Raw genomic sequence first — 20,758 nt, 5'->3', positions numbered from 1 at the left:
ACCCACACGGCAGCTCCTCTAACACCTGCGTGGAGACCCAGCCGGGCATGTGCTTCCAGCCGCCAGCCAATGACAGACTGGGCGCCATCCACGCTGCTCATTGGCCTCCAGATCCCGCGGGATCGCAACTCTCGCAGAACTTAAAACAGCACTGGGTATGCAGTTAATGGCTGAGTCTAAAGGTGCCAAAGTAAATGTCTTTCAAGCTTCCCTGTCCCAAGCCAGGTTATTCTTCTTTCGTTTAACTTTTACCTAACCAGAGTCAAATTATCTAGGTATATTCACAGTATGTACCAGTTCTTGCTTGAAGAACATTTTATGAATGGTCCATCCTCATTTGATCACAGATCAAATCATGTGAACAAAAGAATAAAACAAGAGCTTACTGTGGACAGGCACTGTGCCAGCAACACCCAACCGCAGCCACAATTTTCCAAGAGCTACAATCCAGCTGGGGTAAGATTTAAATACATTAAAAGTCAAATCATTATTAAATGAGCTACACAAATACGATAATACAAGAAATGACAGCAAGTTTGCAACCAGCCTGCTAATTGACAAAAGAGTGGAATGGAGTACGAATAGAAAGAGAGAACAAAGCAAAAGATATGGGGGGAGAGGGGGTTGGCTGAGAAAGCTACAAGATGAGGAACGTATTGAAGGCAGACAGGTGAGAAAGTAAAGCTGTGTTTAGGAAAACATGAGAAGGGAAAGTAGCTTACCTGTGTTGCATAATTACTCAGGGAGATGCGTGTGGTAAGTTTGTGACAGAGAAATAGAAATATTAAAATATTTTTCAGTTGTTCAACAACCAAGGAACTTGACAAGGTGACAGTGAAAGTTCTGTGAATTAGGTAACTAGAAGGTTTCCCCAATAATCTTTTTCTCTAGAGCTCAGTCCGAAATACCTTGCTGCCATGTTGAAATCGTTCTTTGAGTGCACTGTCTACTAGGCACAAGTAGCTTCTAAGAACTTAAAATGTGGTTAATGTGACTAACTGGATTTTTAATTATTTTAATTATAGCTAACCTTAATTACTTTACATTTAATTGAACTAACCACAATGCCCAATGGTTGAATGAAACTGTTTTAAGTGGTACCTAAGTGTGAGTTCTGTCCTGTGATCTACATATTTAAAGATGTCTTCAAATTGATTCAAAGGGACCAGTTCTACTGAAGAAAAAAATCAGGAGTTAAATATTATTCTCAAACTCAAACAAAGACATGCAAGAATACACAAACTAGCCCGGCGGGCATGGCTCAGTGGTTGAGCATGGACCCATGCATCAAGAGGTCACCAGTTCAATTCCCGGTCAGGGTGCATGCCCAGGTTGTGGGCCAAATCCCCAATAGGGGATGTGCAGGAGGCAGCCAATCAATGTTCTCTCTCACTGATGTTTCTCTCTCTCCCTCTCTTTCTCTCTCTTTCTCTGCTTACATATATTATCAGTGGCCAGTAGCCTTACAGATGGGAAATGAAGACTCTGGGCCATATTCATACACAGAACAATATGAAAGTTTCTAATTCATCACCAATAAGTATCAGTGGTAAAGTATACTAAATATTGGCAAATAAGGCAAAACATTTTTACTTAAATATAATATATGAAAACTAATATTGATAACTGGTAAGCTTCATTGCAATGACATCAGTATTCAAGAAAATTTGAAAAACAATTACAATAATTTACTGTTTTCTCCTTGCACTTAAAAAATAAGTCATTTCCTTTTTCAATATCACATCTTTTTTTTTTTTTAATTTGGAAGAAAAATTTTAAGGGAAATCTTAATTTTTTGTGAAATAAATATGTTTATCATTCTAAAAATTGTGCATTATATGCTACATATTTCAAAGACTTCAAACAATTTAATCTGAAAATACCTAGCACATTTTTCTCTAATATATGACCAATTAATAATCATTATTTCAAACCTCAGAATTTCACCCGTTTTAATTACATGTAATTCATGTTCAAATATGATTTTGTATTATTTGAAACATGACCCCTGTGATTATTGAGTGGTGGAAATGTTCTAAAATTGATTGTAGTAATGGTTGCACAACTCTGTGAACATACTAAAAACTAATTAATCAAACAATTTAAATGGGTGAATTGGCCCTGGCCGGTTTGGCTCAGCGGTTATAGTGTCAGCCTGCAGACCAGAGAGTCCCGGGTTCGGTTCCCGCTGGGGGCACGTACCTAGGCTGCAGTTTGTCCTCACTTCATTGGGGTCGTGTGGGTGGCGGCCACTCGATGTGTCTCTTTCATGTAGATGTTTCTCTCTCTCTTCCTCCCTCTCTCCCTCCTGCTCTATCTAAAGATAAATGCAAAAATGTCCTCTGGTAAAGATAAAAAATAAAATAAAATAAAAAAATAAATGGGTGAATTGTGTGATATATGAACTATATCTAAATATAGCTGTATTTAAAATTAATGGATACCACTGAAGAAAATATTTACTGTATTTTAGTAACTTATAAGTGCATTTCTTATTTTCCTTGAATATGTGGTATTTCACATGATTGAGTGGTTAAAAAAAAATGTTGCTTTCTTAGCATTTCCCAGTATTTCTGTTCCTGGTTTTGCTTTATGCAATCTTTAATCCTTTCTTTAAGAAAAAAAAGTAACTTCTGTCAATACCAGCCCAATATTTTGAGGATACCAACAAAAATCTTTTACAGAGCAGTAATTGCCCCGTCAAGTGTTTTTTTTAAATCATATATTTTCCACTAGATGGCACTGGTGTGCAAATAGTATTGCTATAATCTTTACATTTCCTCACATCAATAAAATTGTTACATTATCACATTGTTTTCATTCGCCTTGATTGGTCTGGAAAAGATAAAGAGAATGGAAAATTAAGATAAAATACTTCCTTGACTTGTTAAGCTCCAGGGTAAACAGAACCCTCCTTTTACAAATGTGGAATGAAATACAAAGAGAAACTGTCACAATCCTGTGCTAAATTTAGTGTGAGAACCCAGAATTCCTGACTTTTAGTTGCCATCACACAATTATACAATATCCAGAGTTGGGGAGTGGACACCATAGTCAAAGGGAGCAAGAAAATTAATCTGCATTGTACATATATTATCTCATTTGATCTCTAAGCTATTAGCTCCAAATATATTATCTTATATAATCCTAACTATTAACTGCATGAGGAAAGCAGAGTGACCATTTTGTTCAATGTATCACTTCAGTATAGCGCAGTGCCTAACACATAGCAGATAGTCAAAAACATTTGCTTTAGATGAATGGATGGATTAATTAATTAAACTTGACAATACCCCCCCCCCAATTTAATAGGTAATATTATTTCTACTTTACAGTTGAGGAAACTGGAGTTAGAAGTATGAAGTAATTTGTCCAAGCTCACACAATTCAGGCAAAACTGTTGAACACAATCTGACGTTACTTTGCATTATATATTTACATGTAAGATTCCTGTAATAGAAAAAAAGATTCTCTGAGAGCAGGAATCGTGTTCTTCCTACTCCATATTGTACATCTAACTCCTTGCCCAGAGCCTGGCACATAGTTGGCACACAATGAGTAGTATTTCTCTGTTCGAGTTCATAGCAACCCAAATCTTAGCAGGCAGAACTTGAACATTCAAGGAACTCAGCTCCAGGACCCCTTTCTGGTTTACTCCTTTTACCTAATTTCAAAGCCAGTGATATTTCCAGGCCTTGTATCTGGATTTTTGCTGGTTTTCTGATGACCTCTCCTCAAGGCCCATTAACAAAAAGACTTAGAAGGCAGTATGCACTTTGCACCTTTACTTGCTCCTAGTTTCACAGCTGAATAGCCCACCCTTTCAGCTCTCAAAAGCCCAGGAGTGCTTGTGGGAATTGAGCAATTTAGCAGAAGGCGTTGGTTCTGGTTTGGGCTCTGTTACGTATACCTCTATTACCACTGGCTATTCCACGGGCCTCAATTTCCTCATCCCGACTTTGTCAACAAATGAGGCTGGAATCAGATGAGCTCAAAGGTGGTCCTCTTTTGAGCTTATAACCAAGATGGCAAGTGTTGGGGGGAAATCCTCTGAAGGTGGTGTAAAGCCAGAACTGGACAAGCCCGTACAGCAGGCGAGGCTGTTGTGGCCACAGGGTACAGGATAGCACACCTGATTGATGTTCGCGGCTCCGCTCCGCGGGATTCAAGACCTGGACTGGGTCGGGCTCCCCCGGGTCGCCTGGGGGCGCTGCAGGCTGTTCCGCAGAAGCCGGCAGCCGGCACGGCCGGACAGCACCAGACTCTTAACGTCTTCCGGAAACAGAGCGTCGGACCTGCAACGGCCCGGTGGGCGACCGCGGCGGAGGTGGGCACGGCAGACGCCAGGAGGCTGAAGGCGACCCGGACCGCGGCTCTGGCGTCGGGGTGGAGCGCCATGGACGAAGCGGGCAGCTGTGCGAGCGGCGGAGGCTTCCGCCCGGGCGTGGACAGCCTGGACGAGCCGCCCAACAGCCGCATCTTCCTGGTGATCAGCAAGTACACGCCGGAGTCGGTCCTGAGGGAGCGCTTCTCTCCCTTCGGCGAGATCCAGGACATCTGGGTGGTGCGGGACAAGCACACGAAGGAATCCAAGGGCATCGCCTTCGTCAAGTTCGCGCGCAGCTCGCAGGCCTGCAGGGCCATGGAAGAGATGCACGGCCGGTGCCTCGGCCCCAACGACACCAAGCCCATCAAGGTGCGAGTGTCTGGGTCGGGGTGCCCGAGGACGGTGTCCAGGGCGTGGGGATGGGGTCTCTCGGCCTCCCTTCACCCGCGGCTGGGTCAGGGTCGGGCTTGGTAGTATGTCTGCTCCCGGGATCGGACTAGGCAGCACCTGGCCTTCCAGGGGCGAGGGGGAGGGGAGGATGGCGTTGGGAAGAGGGTTTCTCAGGACCGGCCCGCGAGCCCGCACGGGGTACAGGGTTTGAGGGGGTGCGGAAATAATACCCGCCCCTGGGTCAGGCCCGGCGGCCCTGGCGACTCCCACTGTAGAGCTGCAGCTGCTAGGCCAGCCCCACCCCCACTCACTGAGCTGGAACTCCGGGTTCCTGGCCCCGCGCTGGCCCCGGCCTACTTGGAGGACTTCTCTGACCCTCCTGTCTCAGAACAACTCCCCCCAACCCCCTCCGCCGGTTTACCGTTATAAAAACAGATTAACTCTGCTTTTCCACAGTTAGGTTTGGGGTTTAACAAGTTGATAAAAGTACATTAAACTATGGCCCCCTGGTGTTGGGCATTTTCCCACCACCCGAGAAATTATATAATATTTAAGTGAAGGTGATTGAAATTGCTCCTATTACATATTCATTACTTTTGTGATGTTGAAAACCATTTTAAATAAGCCCTGTTTGTGAAAGTATTAATGACGTGTTGTTTTGTGCTGCCACTTTTCTTTGAAAGCAGCCCAAAGTAAACTGCATTAAGAGGAGCCAAATCATTGTGATTGATGGTAGTGTAGTTGTAGTTCTTGATATACTTAGTTACTTATCTGTAAAATTAAAATAACTGACACATGGCAGAAAGGGTAATTTTGAGGGTTATGATTTAATCTATGCTTTTAGCACAGTGCATGGTACAAGCAAAGTACATGAAAAAAATTAAAGCTGAATTAATTTAACTGGGAATACTGAAAAAACAAACAAACAAAAAACAAAACACAAAAAACATTCCAGTGGAAGATAGCTCAAGTTGCAGCTGCTGAAGAATGAACTTAGATTGTCTAGTTACGCACTGTAGTGAAACAACCCTCTGGCTTAAAATGAGTGAACAAATACAGAATTTAAACTTGAATTTTCTTTGGGAATAACTTAATTTCTCTGTGGCCAAAAGGAAAGGTGCATTTCAGTGCTGGGAATTTTACTTATCTTGTAGGAATTTAATGAAGGAAAGGGGGTCTGTAGGTTTCAAATTGGGAGCATGTTTTTGGTTACAATCTCTGTGATTATGTTACACTCAAAAGTATAAAAACCCTCTTAACTAAGATCATGATTGGAAGGAGATGAAAATTATCAATCCAGTGCAGGAATCAACAAAGCAGCTTTCTGTTTCCCTACAGTTTATGACCTATTTAATTGTTTTTACTAATAATGAATTAAATGGGTTTTGTTTGTGTCATAGGTTTTTATTGCTCAGTCCAGATCATCTGGAAGTCACCGAGATGTTGAAGATGAAGAACTTACAAGAATCTTTGTTATGATACCAAAGTCCTACACAGAAGAAGATCTACGGGAAAAATTTAAGGTACTTAGTTTTCTAATCAACTAGTGTCTATGATAACTCATAATCCTAAATCAGTTATACAGTTACTAAATCTAAAGCATGGTGTAAGTTAGATCATTAGATTGGTGGTGGGGAATTAAATAACTATTTTTAAGTTATCTTTTTCAATCTGGTTTCTAAGTTTTATACCTAGAATAAATTAACTTTAAATTACAGAATATATAAAAACTGGAAAATATTAATGGTAATGTTTTTCCCTTCCAGACTCTATAATGAAAATACAGATTCAAAAAATGAAGGATAAGGTTAAGAGTTTTTTGTTTTGTTTTATTTTTTTAGAGAGTGGAAGGGAGAGAGAGAGAGAAAGAAACATCGATGTGAGAGAGACAGGTTGCTTGGATACCTCCCGCACAACCCTAACTGGGGCCTGGGATCAAACCTGCAACCCTTTAGTCCAAGGGCCGAGGGTCTAACCACTGGACTAACTGGCCAGGGCAAGTTCAGAGTTTTAAGTAAGTTACGCATCTCGTTAGTGGTAGAGCAAATATTTAAACCCAGGTAGTCTGAATCCAGAGCCTGCTCTTGGTCTTTAAAAATGTCAATCACCCTCTTACCACTTATTTCTATTGCCTCTCATCTACAGGTGAGTAAGGTAAATCTGAGTGTGTGAATTGTATTATCTAGTATCTTTTATAGGCCTATGGTATGTTAACATTGAACTTTTTCACAGAAAGGCATATTCTTTATAGAGTCTATGTCCTAAAATTAGGCTTCTGGAGATGTTATATTTAATGAAAAATAATTAATTACAGCTTTAAAGATTATAATAAATGAAATTTAAAGATAATTTTAAATCTCTGTTTAGCCATTGATGTTTTTTTTAATCCTCACCCAACATCGACTGGTTGCCTCCCATATGACCCCAACCAGGGCAGGGGACCAAACCGTAACTGAGGTATGTGCCCTTGACTGGAATCAAACCCGTGACTCCTTGGTCCACAGGCCAAAGCTCTAACCGCTGAGCCAAACCAGCCAGGGCAAGCCATTGACTTTTATATGCACTGATATACTTCCATAGAAATAATTAAAAAGCAATTTTAAAATTGTTTTGAGTTGTCATTTTTTATCCTTTTTCTATTACTCTTCCTAGTACTATGATTTGGGTGGACAATAAGCAAGACAGAAAAACAAGTAGTAGAAAGTAATTTTCAAACTTCCTCTCTTCTATTCCAGTTGAGATTTGAATAAAGTACTTCAGACATGACAAATATAGAAATATATATTACATACTTTGTCCTATAATAAGAAAAAGTTTTTACCTTATATATTTAAAAATTTTCTGAGTGAACAAATATGATACTTTTATCTAAATAATAATTAAGTTGCCTTATAAAATAAATAATAAATACTAAGAATTTATATCCCATATTTCTGCCAACATTTAAAAAATAAACATATATCACATATTTCTCACATACAGTATTAACTTTCTGAGTCAGCCAGTGTGTTTTGGATATATATACTTTGGGATCTCTCCTTCAAAAGAATATACAGCCATTTATGCTTCTGTTAGAAGGTAGATAAATAATTACAGCTAATATTTATGAGTGGTTAGTATGTCCCAAATCCTATACAAGAACCTTAGGTGTATTAGTTTATTTAACCTTTAAATTAACTCTATGAGGCCGGCTGGTGTGGCTCAGTGGTTGAGCGTTGACCCATGCACCAAGAGGTCTCCGGTTCCATTCCCGGTCAAGGCACATGCCCAAGTTGTGGGCCAAACCCCCAGAGTGGGCATGCAGGAGGCGGCCAATCAGTGCTCTCTCTCCCCCTCTCCCTTCCTCTCTCTGTAAAATAAAGGAAAAATGAATAAATAAATAAATTAACATTATGAGGTAGGTATAGCTATTAGCACCAATAAACAGACACAGAGAGCATTACTAAACCACCCAGCTAATAAGTGGCTGAGCCAAGGTTTAATTTCAGAGCCTCTCCTCTTAACCACTAATGAGCAAGACTTTGGAGCTCTTCAGGCCTTGTACAAATTCTTATTCTCCCTTTGTTACTTAGGCAAGTTATTTGATATCTCCAGGGCCCAGCTTCCTTGTCTATGAAATTAGCAGTATAGTATATATATATATACACACAGACATATATATCCTTGAATGATTGTTGTAACAGTAAGATAGTATATGTAAAGCAAAAGTTCACTAAACAAACATTTTCATTATTTTCGTTATGTTATTTGGTTAGATCATTATGGTTATTTGTCTAGTGCCTCATTCGTTTGTGATATTGTGATTTCATTATTTAAAATGGCTGTAAATTCTAACTCTAATTTCTTTTTGGAAAATAAGAGGTACAAATAAATTTTAAGTTCTGAAATCATCTGTTCATTTATTAGTTTTGACTCCTCTAAGATCATTTGTTTTAACTCTCATAGGTGTATGGAGATATCGAGTATTGCAGCATTATTAAGAATAAAGTCACCGGAGAAAGTAAAGGTTTGGGTTATGTTCGATACTTAAAACCATCACAAGCTGCCCAAGCAATAGAAAACTGTGATCGAAGTAAGTATGTTTTTGTTTAACATTGTTAAAAACTTTTTTAAAAATTCTAATAATCTCAATAACTGAATCTAATACTGGTTTTTGCTAATAATCATAACAGCTAATGTAATCTTAGCAATGGAAGTTTAACTATATATAGCCCTCATGCCCGGCCAGTGTGGCTCAGTGCTTGAGCATCAACTCATGTACCTAGAAGTAGCTGGTGTGATTCCCGGTCAGGGCACATGTCTAGATTGTGGGCCCAATCCCCAGTGTGGGACGTGCAGGAGGTGGCCAGTTGATCTCTCTCATCAATGTTTCTGTCTCTCTCCATTTCCCTCCCTCTCTCTCTCTCTCTAATATCAATAAAGACAAATTTTTTTTTTTAATTATATAGCCCTCAGATGGAAATTTGGGGCTAGGATTAAGCTTTCACTGAGGCACCATCTTGGAAAGAAATATGAGCAACTACATTAACTTAGTAAGTGAAAGTGTTGTTGCCATATTTTGATGATTATTTCTGTAGGTTTTGGGGTGTTTTTTAAGTACATATTTTAGAATATTAAGTATTAAGAAGTAAACCTACCCTTTCAGGTATTTTTTAAAATATTTATTCATATTTATATTTTAAAAACTCAATGAGTGCCCTGGCCGGTTTGGCTCAGCGGTTAGAGCATCAGCCTGCAGTCCCGAGAGACCCTGGTTCGGTTCCCGCTAAGGGCATGTACCTCGGTTACAGTTTGTCCCTGGCCCTGGCTGGTCGTGCGGGTGGCAGCCACTCGATGTGTCCCTTTCACATCGATGTTTCTCTCTCTCTTTCTCTTCCTCTCTCCCCCTCCCACTCTACCTGAACAAAAAAATGGAAAAAATGTTCTCAGGTGAGGATAAAATAAATAAATAAATAAAATAAAAACTCAATGAGTTTTCTTTAGTATTTGTTCATATCTGATCTAAACGCTAAATAGAGTTTAATATACTAACATATATAGGTTAAGGATAGGTTTTATAAGGTTTGCTAACAGGTAAATAAATATACGTTGAGTTAATTTCAGGCTAGGGTGACGTTAATTAGATCTTATGCTATTGCTGGTATACATCATGGAGAATAAGAATTATAAAGAAACCAAGGACAATTTTCCTTACTGTCATACTTCTAGATATAGTGACCTTTAAAAATGAGAATTGCAGTAATTAAATTAGTGGTTTTCAGGATATTATAAAAATATAGCCTTGGCTGGTTTGGCTCAGCAGTTAGAGTACCAGCCCATGGACCAAAGTGTCACAGGTTTAATTCCCAGTCGGGCACGTACGTGGGTTGCAGGTTTGATCCCCAGCCAGAGTTGGGGTCATGTGGGAGGCAACCAATCAGTATGTTTCTCTTTCATTGCAATGATGTTTCTCTCTCTCCCTCCCTCCTTCACTTCCACTCTATCTAAAAATTAATGGAAAAATATGCTCAGGTGAGGATTAGCCAAAAAAATAAATAAAAAAGAAAAATCTATACATACTGAAAAGAATTATTGTTAATTAGTAGAATTCTTAGATAACCCTGAGGTATACACCAATGCTCTCTCAGAGCATTCTAAATTTCTCAGTCAGTTAGCATTAATGGAATATCTCAGGTATACTCATCAGTAGGTTAAGAAGAGGAGTGCAAATGCAATATAAGGCAGTCTTGCCAGTTAAGGAATTTATAGCTATATTGGGTAGCCAAAGATCTAATAGGCAAACAAATAGTTAAAGAATAATAGAATTTTTGAAAGGCTCTTTGAAAGCAAGGAGTATATCTTATTTGTCTGTTTCTGTCACCCCAACTACCTACTACAGTAATAAACCATTAATAAACATTTATTGAGAACTTAATCAAAGATGCTGCTATTGATAGTAGCCTCAATAAAAATTTGCCAAATTAAGAAAATGTTCAAAAATGTGCGGTAGAGTCTATCAGAGGTGAAAAACAAGTGCACCGAATGAACATGGGAATGCATTGGAGGTAGGATTTGCATCTGGTGTAGGGTAGGCAGCACAGAAGGTGAGAGCAGTGTTAACAAAGGCACAGGACTAGTTATAAACCTGTCTTTGCTTAATACTGTGAAGGCAGCAGTCTGAGTAAAACATAATAGGTATTTCTGTTGAGAAATTACAAGACATAGATAACTAGGTAGGTGCACTGGAACCATGCATTGGAGGTTAGAAAGAGTTCAAGCTTGGCCCACATTTGGACTGCCTATGAATTGTTTTAAATTGAGGAAGATAATAAAAATCATTTCAGTACAGTTCTATTTCAGTACAGTTGATCTAACCACAGTATCAAGGATGGATTTCCAGGGAAAGAATTCAAACTGGCTACTTTTATCCTTTTTGGAGCCACCAAATAATACAATAGAAACTATAAATCTTCCTTGAAACATGCCCATATGCACATATATGCATAAATATTTTGTTTAAAGTTTCAGAGGGTTCATGGAACCTTCTTACCTTTTGAAGCTCATTCTTGAATCCCTTTTAAAATCCTGGGTGCACAGGCAAAGAGACCAGTTGAAGGGTTGTTGTAATTAGTTGAAGAGAATCTAAATTAAAAACAGAGGCAAGGAAGTTAGAGTGAAACGTAACATAATCTCAATATATTGCAAAGGAATAACTTTGATGACAGGTTGAATGTGAAGAAGCCCTATAAGATTTGATATTGAGGAGCCTGGGACAATGAATGATGATGTTATCTGTAGTTGGGGGAGATTAGAAAGAATAGCACAGAATTGCTGATCTTTCGTGTCTTACATTGACCCATAATTTGGGATTCTTGCTGTTTTTTATTTGACCTTTTTTGTTTGTTTGGTTTTTGTTGTTATTTGTGTCTTTGTTTTTTAAATCCTCACCTGAAGATACTTTTTTCCATTTATCTTCAGATAAAGTGGGAGAGAGAGAGAGGGAGGGAAGGAGGGAGAGAAACATCGACATGAAAGAGACACATAGATTGGTTGCCTCCAGCACAACCCTGACCAGGGCCGGGGACCAAACTGCAACTGAGGTACATGACCTTGACCAGAATCAAGCCTGCAACTCTTTGGTCTGCAGAGTGATGATCTACTACTGGACCAAACCAGCTAGGGCCTTGATCTTTTTTATATTCCAAAAAGCAAAGAAGTCTGTGTAGATTTTGTTTTATACAGTTATATTTATAAAGCTAAGTCAATCGCTATCAGTCAAGTATATTTGCAGGTATGTTACATTTGCTATGAAGCTTGAAATTCATGGATTCTCTTTTCAGGTTTTAGGGCAATCTTGGCTGAACCCAAAAATAAAGCATCTGAATCCTCAGAACAAGATTATTATAGTAATATGAGGCAGGAGACTTTGGGACATGAACCTAGAGTAAATATGTTTCCATTTGGTAAGTGGGCTACCTATATTTTGTAGTGTAAAAAGTAAATACAATCTGAATTTTTTAAAAATATTCTTTTATTAGCAGTATAATATTTGAATATCACTTAGTGAATAAAAGTTATACTGTAGTGGTTTTATTTAAGTTTGTCAAGACTTCTCATGTCCTTAATGTTTAACACTTATTTTAACTTACTTCCAATTATAGTTTTCTGAATATTAAACTATGAAGTATGGAAGATATATACAGATATTTCCTCAGTATTGAATCCTAAAATCTTATTTCTAAGCTACTGTTGCTTTAAAATTAGAGCTAGAGAAAGGAGAGGAATGACAAAAATAGAAGCTAGAAAAAGGGGAAATGAGTAATGAAAGCCACTGTGAATGTTATTTGGCATAAATGTTCTTTTAGGAGAAACATTTGCCATATTGTGCATACTAAACATGTTCCTGGGAAATTAGACTACACGTTTCTTCTTCTTTTTCTGTGTTGTAGGCTGGGCAGTGGGCAAGACTTTGTTTTCTTGTCATTGGTCCCTTTTGGTAGTGCTGATGACCAAGAGTGCTCTATAATACACAGTGCCTTTGTTCAGTGGACTGGACTCAGTGAAAGTTCATTTTATTTTCTAGTACCTAAAATGTTAAATGAATTCTTGAATGTATAGAAGCTTAAAGATTTATTTTTTTCTATATTATTGGAGAGCAACAACCTGAATTTTCAAATTTTGACAAGAATGACAACAGAGGCCAGGAAGCTATCTCCAAACGCCTTTCAGTTGTATCAAGAGTTCCTTTCACTGAAGAGCAGCTTTTCAGCGTTTTTGATATAGTACCAGGATTGGAATATTGTGAAGTTCAACGAGATCCTTATTCAAATTATGGTAAAATAATGTCTATATTATTTTTAAATATGTTTTGTTAGAACGGCTTTTCTCCAATGACACTATATGTTAGATATTGTTTATGTGACAGTTTTCCTTTTTCTGGTGTAAACGTTTAAATATAGTGATACCTTGATAAATAAACCTGTGGGAATATATCTCCTTTATACTGAATCATTTATTTATTTAAAAATATTTTAACTCTCACAAAATAGAGCATTTTCTGCTTCCGATTGTATAACAAATCCTCAGGATAAGGTCTTTCTCTATACTTTTTTTTTTATTATTATTATTATTTTTTTATAGAACAGAAAATAAAATTTAAATGGGTAATATGAAGTACCTAATAGTTTATATTAAATGAATAAGCCATACCCATCATGAATAATAGTATCTAAAAATATACTTTCACCGAATCAGGACTTTCACTGAATTAGGATTTTTTTAGGGATCAGATACCTAAGAAAAGATTTATAACAATTATTTTTTGTACAGAAAAAAAAAAACAACCATCGTTTTCCAGCAAAATTCATGATGCCAATTTCAAGTGTTCATTTTTTCTTAAAGAGGGAGTCAGTTTAATTAGAACTTAATAATCCTAACTCTTCTGGTATTGTCTGAAGGTCAGCAATAAAGGGACTGGGATTCAACTTTATTTCATCTGTAGAAACTGGTGTAAGCCACACTGATTTCCTGGTGGTAGAACATTCCAGAGGGATTTTGTGACAGTTGCAACATAGATCACTCGGGTTATAATACAACGCGGTTTGAAAAAGGATAGTATCCTCTGAAACAACCTGTGTCCTGATACCACAGTCATAAACAGGATTTACAAAGTCATACACATATGTTTGTATCCGAGTCATGGGACAACCCATTCCCAGGTATAATTCATCATGGAATATATACTAATGTCCACTGTGTGTACTTGGGACAATTTGGATCATCATCCAGTCCAGAAAACAAATTATTTTCACATACGTGTTTTCAGCTCAAGGCCACATCAAAGCAGCAAGAAGCAGCAAGGCCTCTAAAGCCATGTGGACCTTCATCTTGGCAGACACTCAGCACAGGACTCCTCAGGAAATCTCTATACTCTTGATTAATGTTAGGCAAAGTTATAAAACCCTTAAAGTTTCCTCCTCATCCCTAAGTCTCTTTTTCTTAAATAATATACCTCGAAATGGAACTCCTTTCCTTTCAACTTCTTTCTACTTCTTCTCACTGTTAATTAAAGCAAGGCTCTGATATCAGTCATTTGAACTTTTGATCAATTAATTCATTAAACCTATTATCTAGTGTTAGATTAATCCATCTTGTTTTGCTTTTTTTTTAAATTCTCACTTGAGGGTATTTTTTCATTTATTTTCAGACAGAGTGGGAGGGAGGGAGGAGGAGAGAGAGAGAAAAAAAACATCGATGTGAGAGAGACACATCGATTGGTTGCCTCCCACATGACCCTGACCAGGGCTGGGGACCAAACTGCAACCAAGGTACATGCCCTTGACCAGAATCCAACCCAAGACCCTTTGGTCCGCAGGTTGATGTTCTAACTGCTAAGCCAAACCGGCCAGGGCACCATCTTGTATTTTTATTTTTTTTATTTATTTATTTATTTATTTATTTTTTTTATCCTCACCCGAGGACATCTTTCCATTTTTTGTTCAGGTAGAGTTGGAGGGAGAGAGAGGAACAGAGAGAGAGAGAGAAACATCGACGTGAAAGGAACACATCGAGTGGCTGCCACCCGCACAACCGACCAGGGCCGGGGACAAACTGCAACCGAGGTACACGCCCTTAGCGGGAACCGAACCCGGGTCTCTCAGGACCGCAGGCCTACGCTCTAACCGCTGAGCCAAACCGGCCAGGGCCCATCTTGTATTTTTAAAGCCTTTTGATTTTTAAAGGGAGGCATTATCCTTAAAATATGATATTTTTACCAAAATCTGGCTTATACTTTGCTTCGTAGTAGCACAGCTGTCACACATGTGTATAAGAGAACGTTGATTTTTGACATATCTGATTCTATATTTACTGTCTGTATGATATTAGGGGATTTCTACATTGTTTCATTTTTGTGGTAACACAGGCTTTAGGTATTCATTCTGCTTTCTTTTTTAACTCCTGTGTATTATCTACCTTTGTTTTAGGTCATGGAGTGGTTCAGTATTTTAATGTAGCCTCAGCTATTTATGCAAAATACAAGTTACATGGATTTCAGTACCCTCCTGGGAATCGGATAGGTGTTTCCTTCATTGATGATGGGAGTAATGCAACAGAGTAAGTACCATTTCAGGAGTGTCTAAAGCCAACTTTGCGTGTATGTGATTGTGACTTGAAGAATAAAAATAGAAAACAATTGACTTCTTGGGTGAGGAGGCCACACAAAACAAGTTACTGTTAATAAACTATTTCTAGTTTCCTGTAAATTATCAGTTATTATCTCCAGTCTCCTTAGAAAAATGGCAACGCAGATGGTAGCTGCACAGCTTGCCTCCATGGTGTGGAATAACCCAAGTCAGCAGCAATTTCTGGTAAGTAGGTAAGAATTTAACCTTCGCAATACATCCACAGGGTATTAAATATGTGTGGCCTTGGTTTATTACCTGTGTAAGAACATTTTCAGAGCTTTAGTGAAGGACCACATAGATGTCATGATTCACATCTGTTGGCTTAAGGTCCCTAAAGTGTAGTTTTTCTTTTTCTCATTTTGTACCTAACCTCTTCAGCAGCAATTTGGAGGAAGTTCCGGATCACAGTTGCCTCAAATCCAGACAGATGTTGTACTTCCATCGTGCAAAAAAAAAGCCCCTCCTGAAACGCCTGTGAAAGAAAGACTCTTTATCGTGTTTAATCCTCATCCTTTACCTTTAGATGTATTAGAGGATATATTCTGGTAAGGTTTCAATTCCACAAAGTTACATTTTATAAAATAATTTATTTAAACCAATAATTTAAGCACTCACAAACTTCTTAAATCCAGTACCTATCAGCTAAAGATGATTTGTTCTGTGGTTTAAAAAACTCTCTATTGATAACACTTTTTAAAATCTGTGATCATTCCTTCTGTATCATTCACTCATCCTAAATTTCCACACAGAATTAATTTCCTGTTATTTTATTTTGAAGGCATAAAACCCATGGAGTTGTTTTGAAAAGGTACATGATCAAAGGTGCATCTGCATACACCTGTCCTCCAGAAACTTTTCGCATAGCTTTTCCATTGTAGTTGTAATTTCAGTAAATAGTGTTTACTAAGCATCTTCTGTTTTGTCAGCACTCTGTTGGATTCTTAAGGATTTTTTAATTATTTCATTGAGCAAACAATTACTTGATTGTACAGAAGAGCATTTAAGTGTAGAAAGGGGAAGGCTCTTGTTTATTTCTGTTTTTAACATAACTCCTTCCTTAACCTTTTTTTTTCCATTTGCCTTACAACAATGTTACTGAATTAAAAAGTTAGACCGGAGGTTTATTAAAGAGCTGCACAAAATACCAAGTATGTGTTCAAGTATTTTGACTTTATTGAACTGATTCTTGAACCTGTCCTCTGCTTCAGGCAGGCACTGTGCTAAATGCTAGAGACATTATGTAAACAAAACATTCATTGTGTAAACAAGATAAAACAGTCATTGTCTTGGAGATAACCTTATTTAGGGGACAGATAAGTAAATAGGACATTTCAGCCTGATGAGATTAGTGATATGAAAGGAGTGGGCAGGCTATGAAATTCATAAGAGGGGCAGCTACCTTAGAAGATCCCTGGAAAGAAGCAAGGTATCATGGAGAACTAAAGGATAAAAAATAATTTAACCTGGGAAGAAAGCTGGGAGTACGGATGGTTATTGCTGCCAGAGAGTATGTGAACGGAGGATATTAGGATATGGAATTTGAGACTGAGGGAAGATAAAGCTGGAGAGGACAGGACACTGTCAAGAAAGCCTCATAGGGTTTGTTAGGGAGTTTGTCTTACTCTGTAGGCAATGAGGGGCTGCTGAAGGGATTTTTAGGGAGGAAATGGTATCTATGTTTTAGAAAGACCACTCAGCAGACAAGGTGGAGGGATTGGAGAGGGAGGGATAGGGAAACTAGTGAGAAGGTATTACAGTAATCTGAGGAAAAGATAATGATGATCGCGTTCTACATAAAGTAAGAAACCTGAGAATGAAGAGAAACTTACTGAGAGAGATGTTTAAGAAGTAAGATTGAATGGGAGATAGGATATGGGGAAAGGGATGAAAAGGAATCCAGAATCAACCCCGTCTTTTAGACCTGAGCAGCATTGCATTAACATCAGTTGATTTCTTTTTTTTACTTTGTTTCAGTCGTTTTGGTAACCTGATCGAAGTTTACCTTGTGTCAGGAAAAAATGTAGGCTATGCCAAGTATGCAGATAGATTAAGTGCTAATGATGCGATTAGTACTTTACATGGAAAGATCCTAAATGGAGTCAGACTTAAAGTTATGCTGGCGGATTCCCCAAGAGAAGAATCTAACAAACGACAAAGAACTTACTGATCTTGAGGTAAGCCCTTTTAAATCTGAATTTTAAAACACACTAGCTTAATTGCGCAGCAAGAGGAATATGTATAAAAAGTACTTTAATTAGGAGTTTCTTTATAGTGATATAGAAGTTGTCTGTTACAGCACTGTGGCTTGGTTTACAACTTCACTGATAAAACCACAGTTCTGCCCTGGCCAATTTGGCTCAGTGGTAAGAGCGTCGGCCCACAGACCAGAGTCTCAGGTTCGATTCCGGTGAAGGGCACGTACCTCGGTTGCGGTTTGTCCCCAGCCCTGGTTGGGGTTGTGTGGGAAGCAACCAGTTGATGTGGCTCTATCCCATCAATGTTTCTCTCTCTCCCTCCCTCCCTCCCACTCTATCTGATGATAAATGTAAAAATATCCTTGAGTGAGGATTTTTTTAAAAAAAGACCACAGTTCAGGTTAATTTTACAAAATGTTTTTTTAAACTTGAACTTTTAAACTTAAAATGGTTTTAATGTTTACTGGAAGAATGTTTTTGCCTTTCTATAAAATAAAATCAGGTTTCAGTTTGGAAAATTAATTACTTTTTGGTTTATGACTGTCTTAGATATTAAGAATTAGACTTTTTACTATATGCTTTCATAAATTTTATAGGCTTTTTTTTTTTTTTTGGTACGTGCCCCTAGCAGGAACCAAACCTGGAACTCTCTGGTCCGCAGGCCGACGCTCCAACTGCTGAGCCAAACTGACCAGGGCTGCTTTCATAAATTTTAAAGTGGAAATACTTCTAAATATTTTTAACTTGAAGACTTAATGCCTTGAGTTATGAATTGAGGCAATTTATAACAGTCTTTGTACAGAATGTTTTGACTTCTTACCAGTAAAATGCTTAAAATGCAATATCAAATAATAGACCTTTGAACCTAAAAGTTGGTGTTTTCCTGGACTTATATTTGTGAGTTTCTACTTTAAAACTAAACATTCAGAAAAATTTTCTCATGTGCATATACGTATTAAAAAATAACACTGACAATTTACCAAAAATTCTTGTTTATCATAAATAACGATACATGCAGCTGTATAAATTCCTTTTATTAGTTTTCAGAAATCAGACTTAAATTATTTTTTCTATAACAGGCAATTTATATCTTCATGGTTTGGGGAAATATAAATGTTCATGTTTGTATTCTGTGAATGAGTTCTGAGTTCAGGGGAAGCTGTTTTTGTGTTCCCCTACACAACGAACTTCCCAAGTCCACTGCTGGTCAAATGGCAGCAGTCGACAAACACTGTAGATTCAGTTTGAAGTTACTGGCTTGCATGAAATTTCTTTTCACTTTAGGTTTTCTTTCTGATCAATGATGAAAACTAGTGGGTATCAAGATGAATTGTCTCAAGCATTACTGCTGATGACCCTTCATCTAGTAGAGCAAGTTGAGTGATTAGTTCCTCTTCCCTAGAAGGTAGTTGTCAATAAGAAGTGTTCATTGGGCTCATTATGAGTGATCCTAACTTAGAAATGTTTTCAAGTGTTTTATATGATTACAAAACCATTCCCGTGACTTCTTATAATGTAGAAATATTTAATTGCCAATGAAAAAGAATTAGCAAGTCTTTCTTATAACAAAGCAGTTATTTGTGTTTACAAATAAAATGTTAACTGAATTTTGTTTAAATGAGTTGTCTTCTAAAATAGCATGAAAAATATGTTTATTCATGTCTGAATATTTCAACATATAGGTAAAAAAGTTTTTAATCAAAGACTATCCTTAAAAAACTTCTTAGTATCAGAAATATATATAAATAATCTTGTGATTGAGCCTTTCTAATGGTTATTTATATAGTAGGGAGAATATTAAACTTAAAATCAGAAAGTCTGGTTGGAACTCCAGCTCTGACACTTAACTGGCTATGATTGGGCAGGTATCTTCACCTTTCTGAAGTTGTGTTTTTCATGGAGTTACTGAGAGAAAACGAATGAGGAAAATTTCTTGTAAAAATTTAAAAAGTGCTTTTTAAGTGAGCCGAAATTGTTGCATTGGTGCCTTAAGTGAAACATTTGAGATGTCATCTCCAAATGATCAGAAATTAAAAGTTGAATGATATAAAACTGCCTCGTGGTCAGCTGGTGCTCTGAGAACAAAACTTGATAATACTATGTGTTCCCTGTAATAGTGATGTACACTCATCCAGTTCCCCACAGTAGAGGAAGTGCATGTTTTTTGTCATGAAATATACATCCATCATTTTCCCCTTATTGAACTATTTATTATACATATTTAGGGCAAAGATGAGGATTGGGTTAATGAAATTCAAGAGGACATAAACACTGCTCAAGAAGGCTAGTTCCTTTTGTCTCTGAGGAATAAGCCTAGATTTAAGTGAGCACACCTAGGAAACAGGAGAAGAAACTGGTCCAAGAATATAACTTTGAGAGTAGTTGAGTGCTATTTTGAGATGAGGATGATGTACAAAATATGTTTCTATTTCTATCTGAGGAAAATAGAAATTTTAGTATTTCAAAGAATTCTGATTTTATATTAATTTACAGCATTTTTCCTCCAGAAATTCAGTATGTGCTTGCATCATCCTTCCAGGTAACTGGTTTTGCTTATTTGGGGGCATGTATGATTAAGTTAGCAGAAAACATTGGTTATATTGAAATAAAGGAACAATTCCTAACATTTTAGGAATACTATATACAACAGCTGTTTCCTTTCAGGTGATAATTTTCATACTTGTGTTGTGTTCTTTCTACAGAACAAAGACTAAATAATGACATAATCCTCAGCTGACTGACTGAAAATGTGACTGGACGCACTCCCTGTGGACAGTTGACAGCTTTTCTTTTCATATATCTGATAGTCTGTGCCCAACATTGTTTTGTCTGGGGAGCAGGGATTGTTGACATGTGTTTTTGAATCCACACATTAATGCTTAAACTAATATAGTAGTTGTTTCTTAGAGCAATATGTTGTTATGTGTAGCAGAAATAAAGTTTTCTTTGCTTAACTAAATCATGCCTTATTTATGTGAAAGTTGAGAATGGAAGATTTAATAGATAGTGTTTAGAATTCGACTAAAGGACATATTTCATTGACTTTGAGATGCACATTTTTCAACTTCTGCAATTGGAAACATCTCATTTATCAATTTTGTATCATAGTGTAATTGACAGCCTCTTTTCCTTTCATAGTGGAACATAAAGATGCTTCTTTCAAACAGTTGCATCTAAGATTC

The 20,758-nt window shown here is 37.5% G+C and overlaps 1 protein-coding gene and 1 pseudogene across 4 annotated transcripts; one reads left to right on the top strand and one right to left on the bottom strand.

Annotated features, from left to right (window-relative positions):
- Positions 1–4,278: 4,278 nt before the first annotated feature.
- On the top strand, positions 4,279–20,535 carry RBM45 (RNA binding motif protein 45). 4 transcript variants are annotated; one of them, XR_004958716.1, is made up of 11 exons: positions 4,313–4,696; positions 6,118–6,240; positions 8,663–8,789; positions 12,037–12,159; positions 12,851–13,030; positions 15,181–15,310; positions 15,480–15,564; positions 15,760–15,926; positions 17,356–17,555; positions 20,070–20,115; positions 20,279–20,535. XR_004958716.1 is itself a non-coding variant. In XM_036254896.1 (11 exons), exons 1-9 carry the CDS (start codon positions 4,397–4,399, stop codon positions 17,546–17,548), a joined length of 1,428 nt encoding a protein of 475 aa, XP_036110789.1. In that variant the 5' UTR covers positions 4,313–4,396; the 3' UTR covers positions 17,549–17,555; positions 20,084–20,115; positions 20,279–20,535. The 4 variants fall into 4 exon arrangements, 3 of the variants coding, with proteins under 3 accessions (XP_036110791.1, XP_036110789.1, XP_036110788.1); XM_036254896.1 differs by having other exon boundaries at positions 20,084–20,115; XM_036254898.1 differs by lacking the exon at positions 20,070–20,115 and having other exon boundaries at positions 4,279–4,696; positions 15,763–15,926.
- Positions 13,609–14,070, bottom strand: LOC118625522 (annotated as a pseudogene).
- Positions 20,536–20,758: the final 223 nt, after the last annotated feature.

This window comes from Molossus molossus, unplaced genomic scaffold (assembly GCF_014108415.1).
Source record: "Molossus molossus isolate mMolMol1 unplaced genomic scaffold, mMolMol1.p scaffold_m16_p_11, whole genome shotgun sequence".
Classification (NCBI taxonomy): domain Eukaryota; kingdom Metazoa; phylum Chordata; class Mammalia; order Chiroptera; family Molossidae; genus Molossus; species Molossus molossus.
This window is presented reverse-complemented; position numbering and strand designations above follow the sequence as displayed.

Excerpts from the sequence above, each read along its gene's own strand:
- RBM45 (XM_036254895.1), top strand. The coding sequence starts at position 4,397 with ATGGACGAAGCGGGCAGCTGTGCGAGCGGCGGAGGCTTCCGCCCGGGC. Across the intron at positions 4,697-6,117 it reads ACGACACCAAGCCCATCAAG|GTTTTTATTGCTCAGTCCAG; the intron begins GTGCGAGTGTCT and ends TTTGTGTCATAG. Across the intron at positions 8,790-12,036 it reads AATAGAAAACTGTGATCGAA|GTTTTAGGGCAATCTTGGCT; the intron begins GTAAGTATGTTT and ends TTCTCTTTTCAG.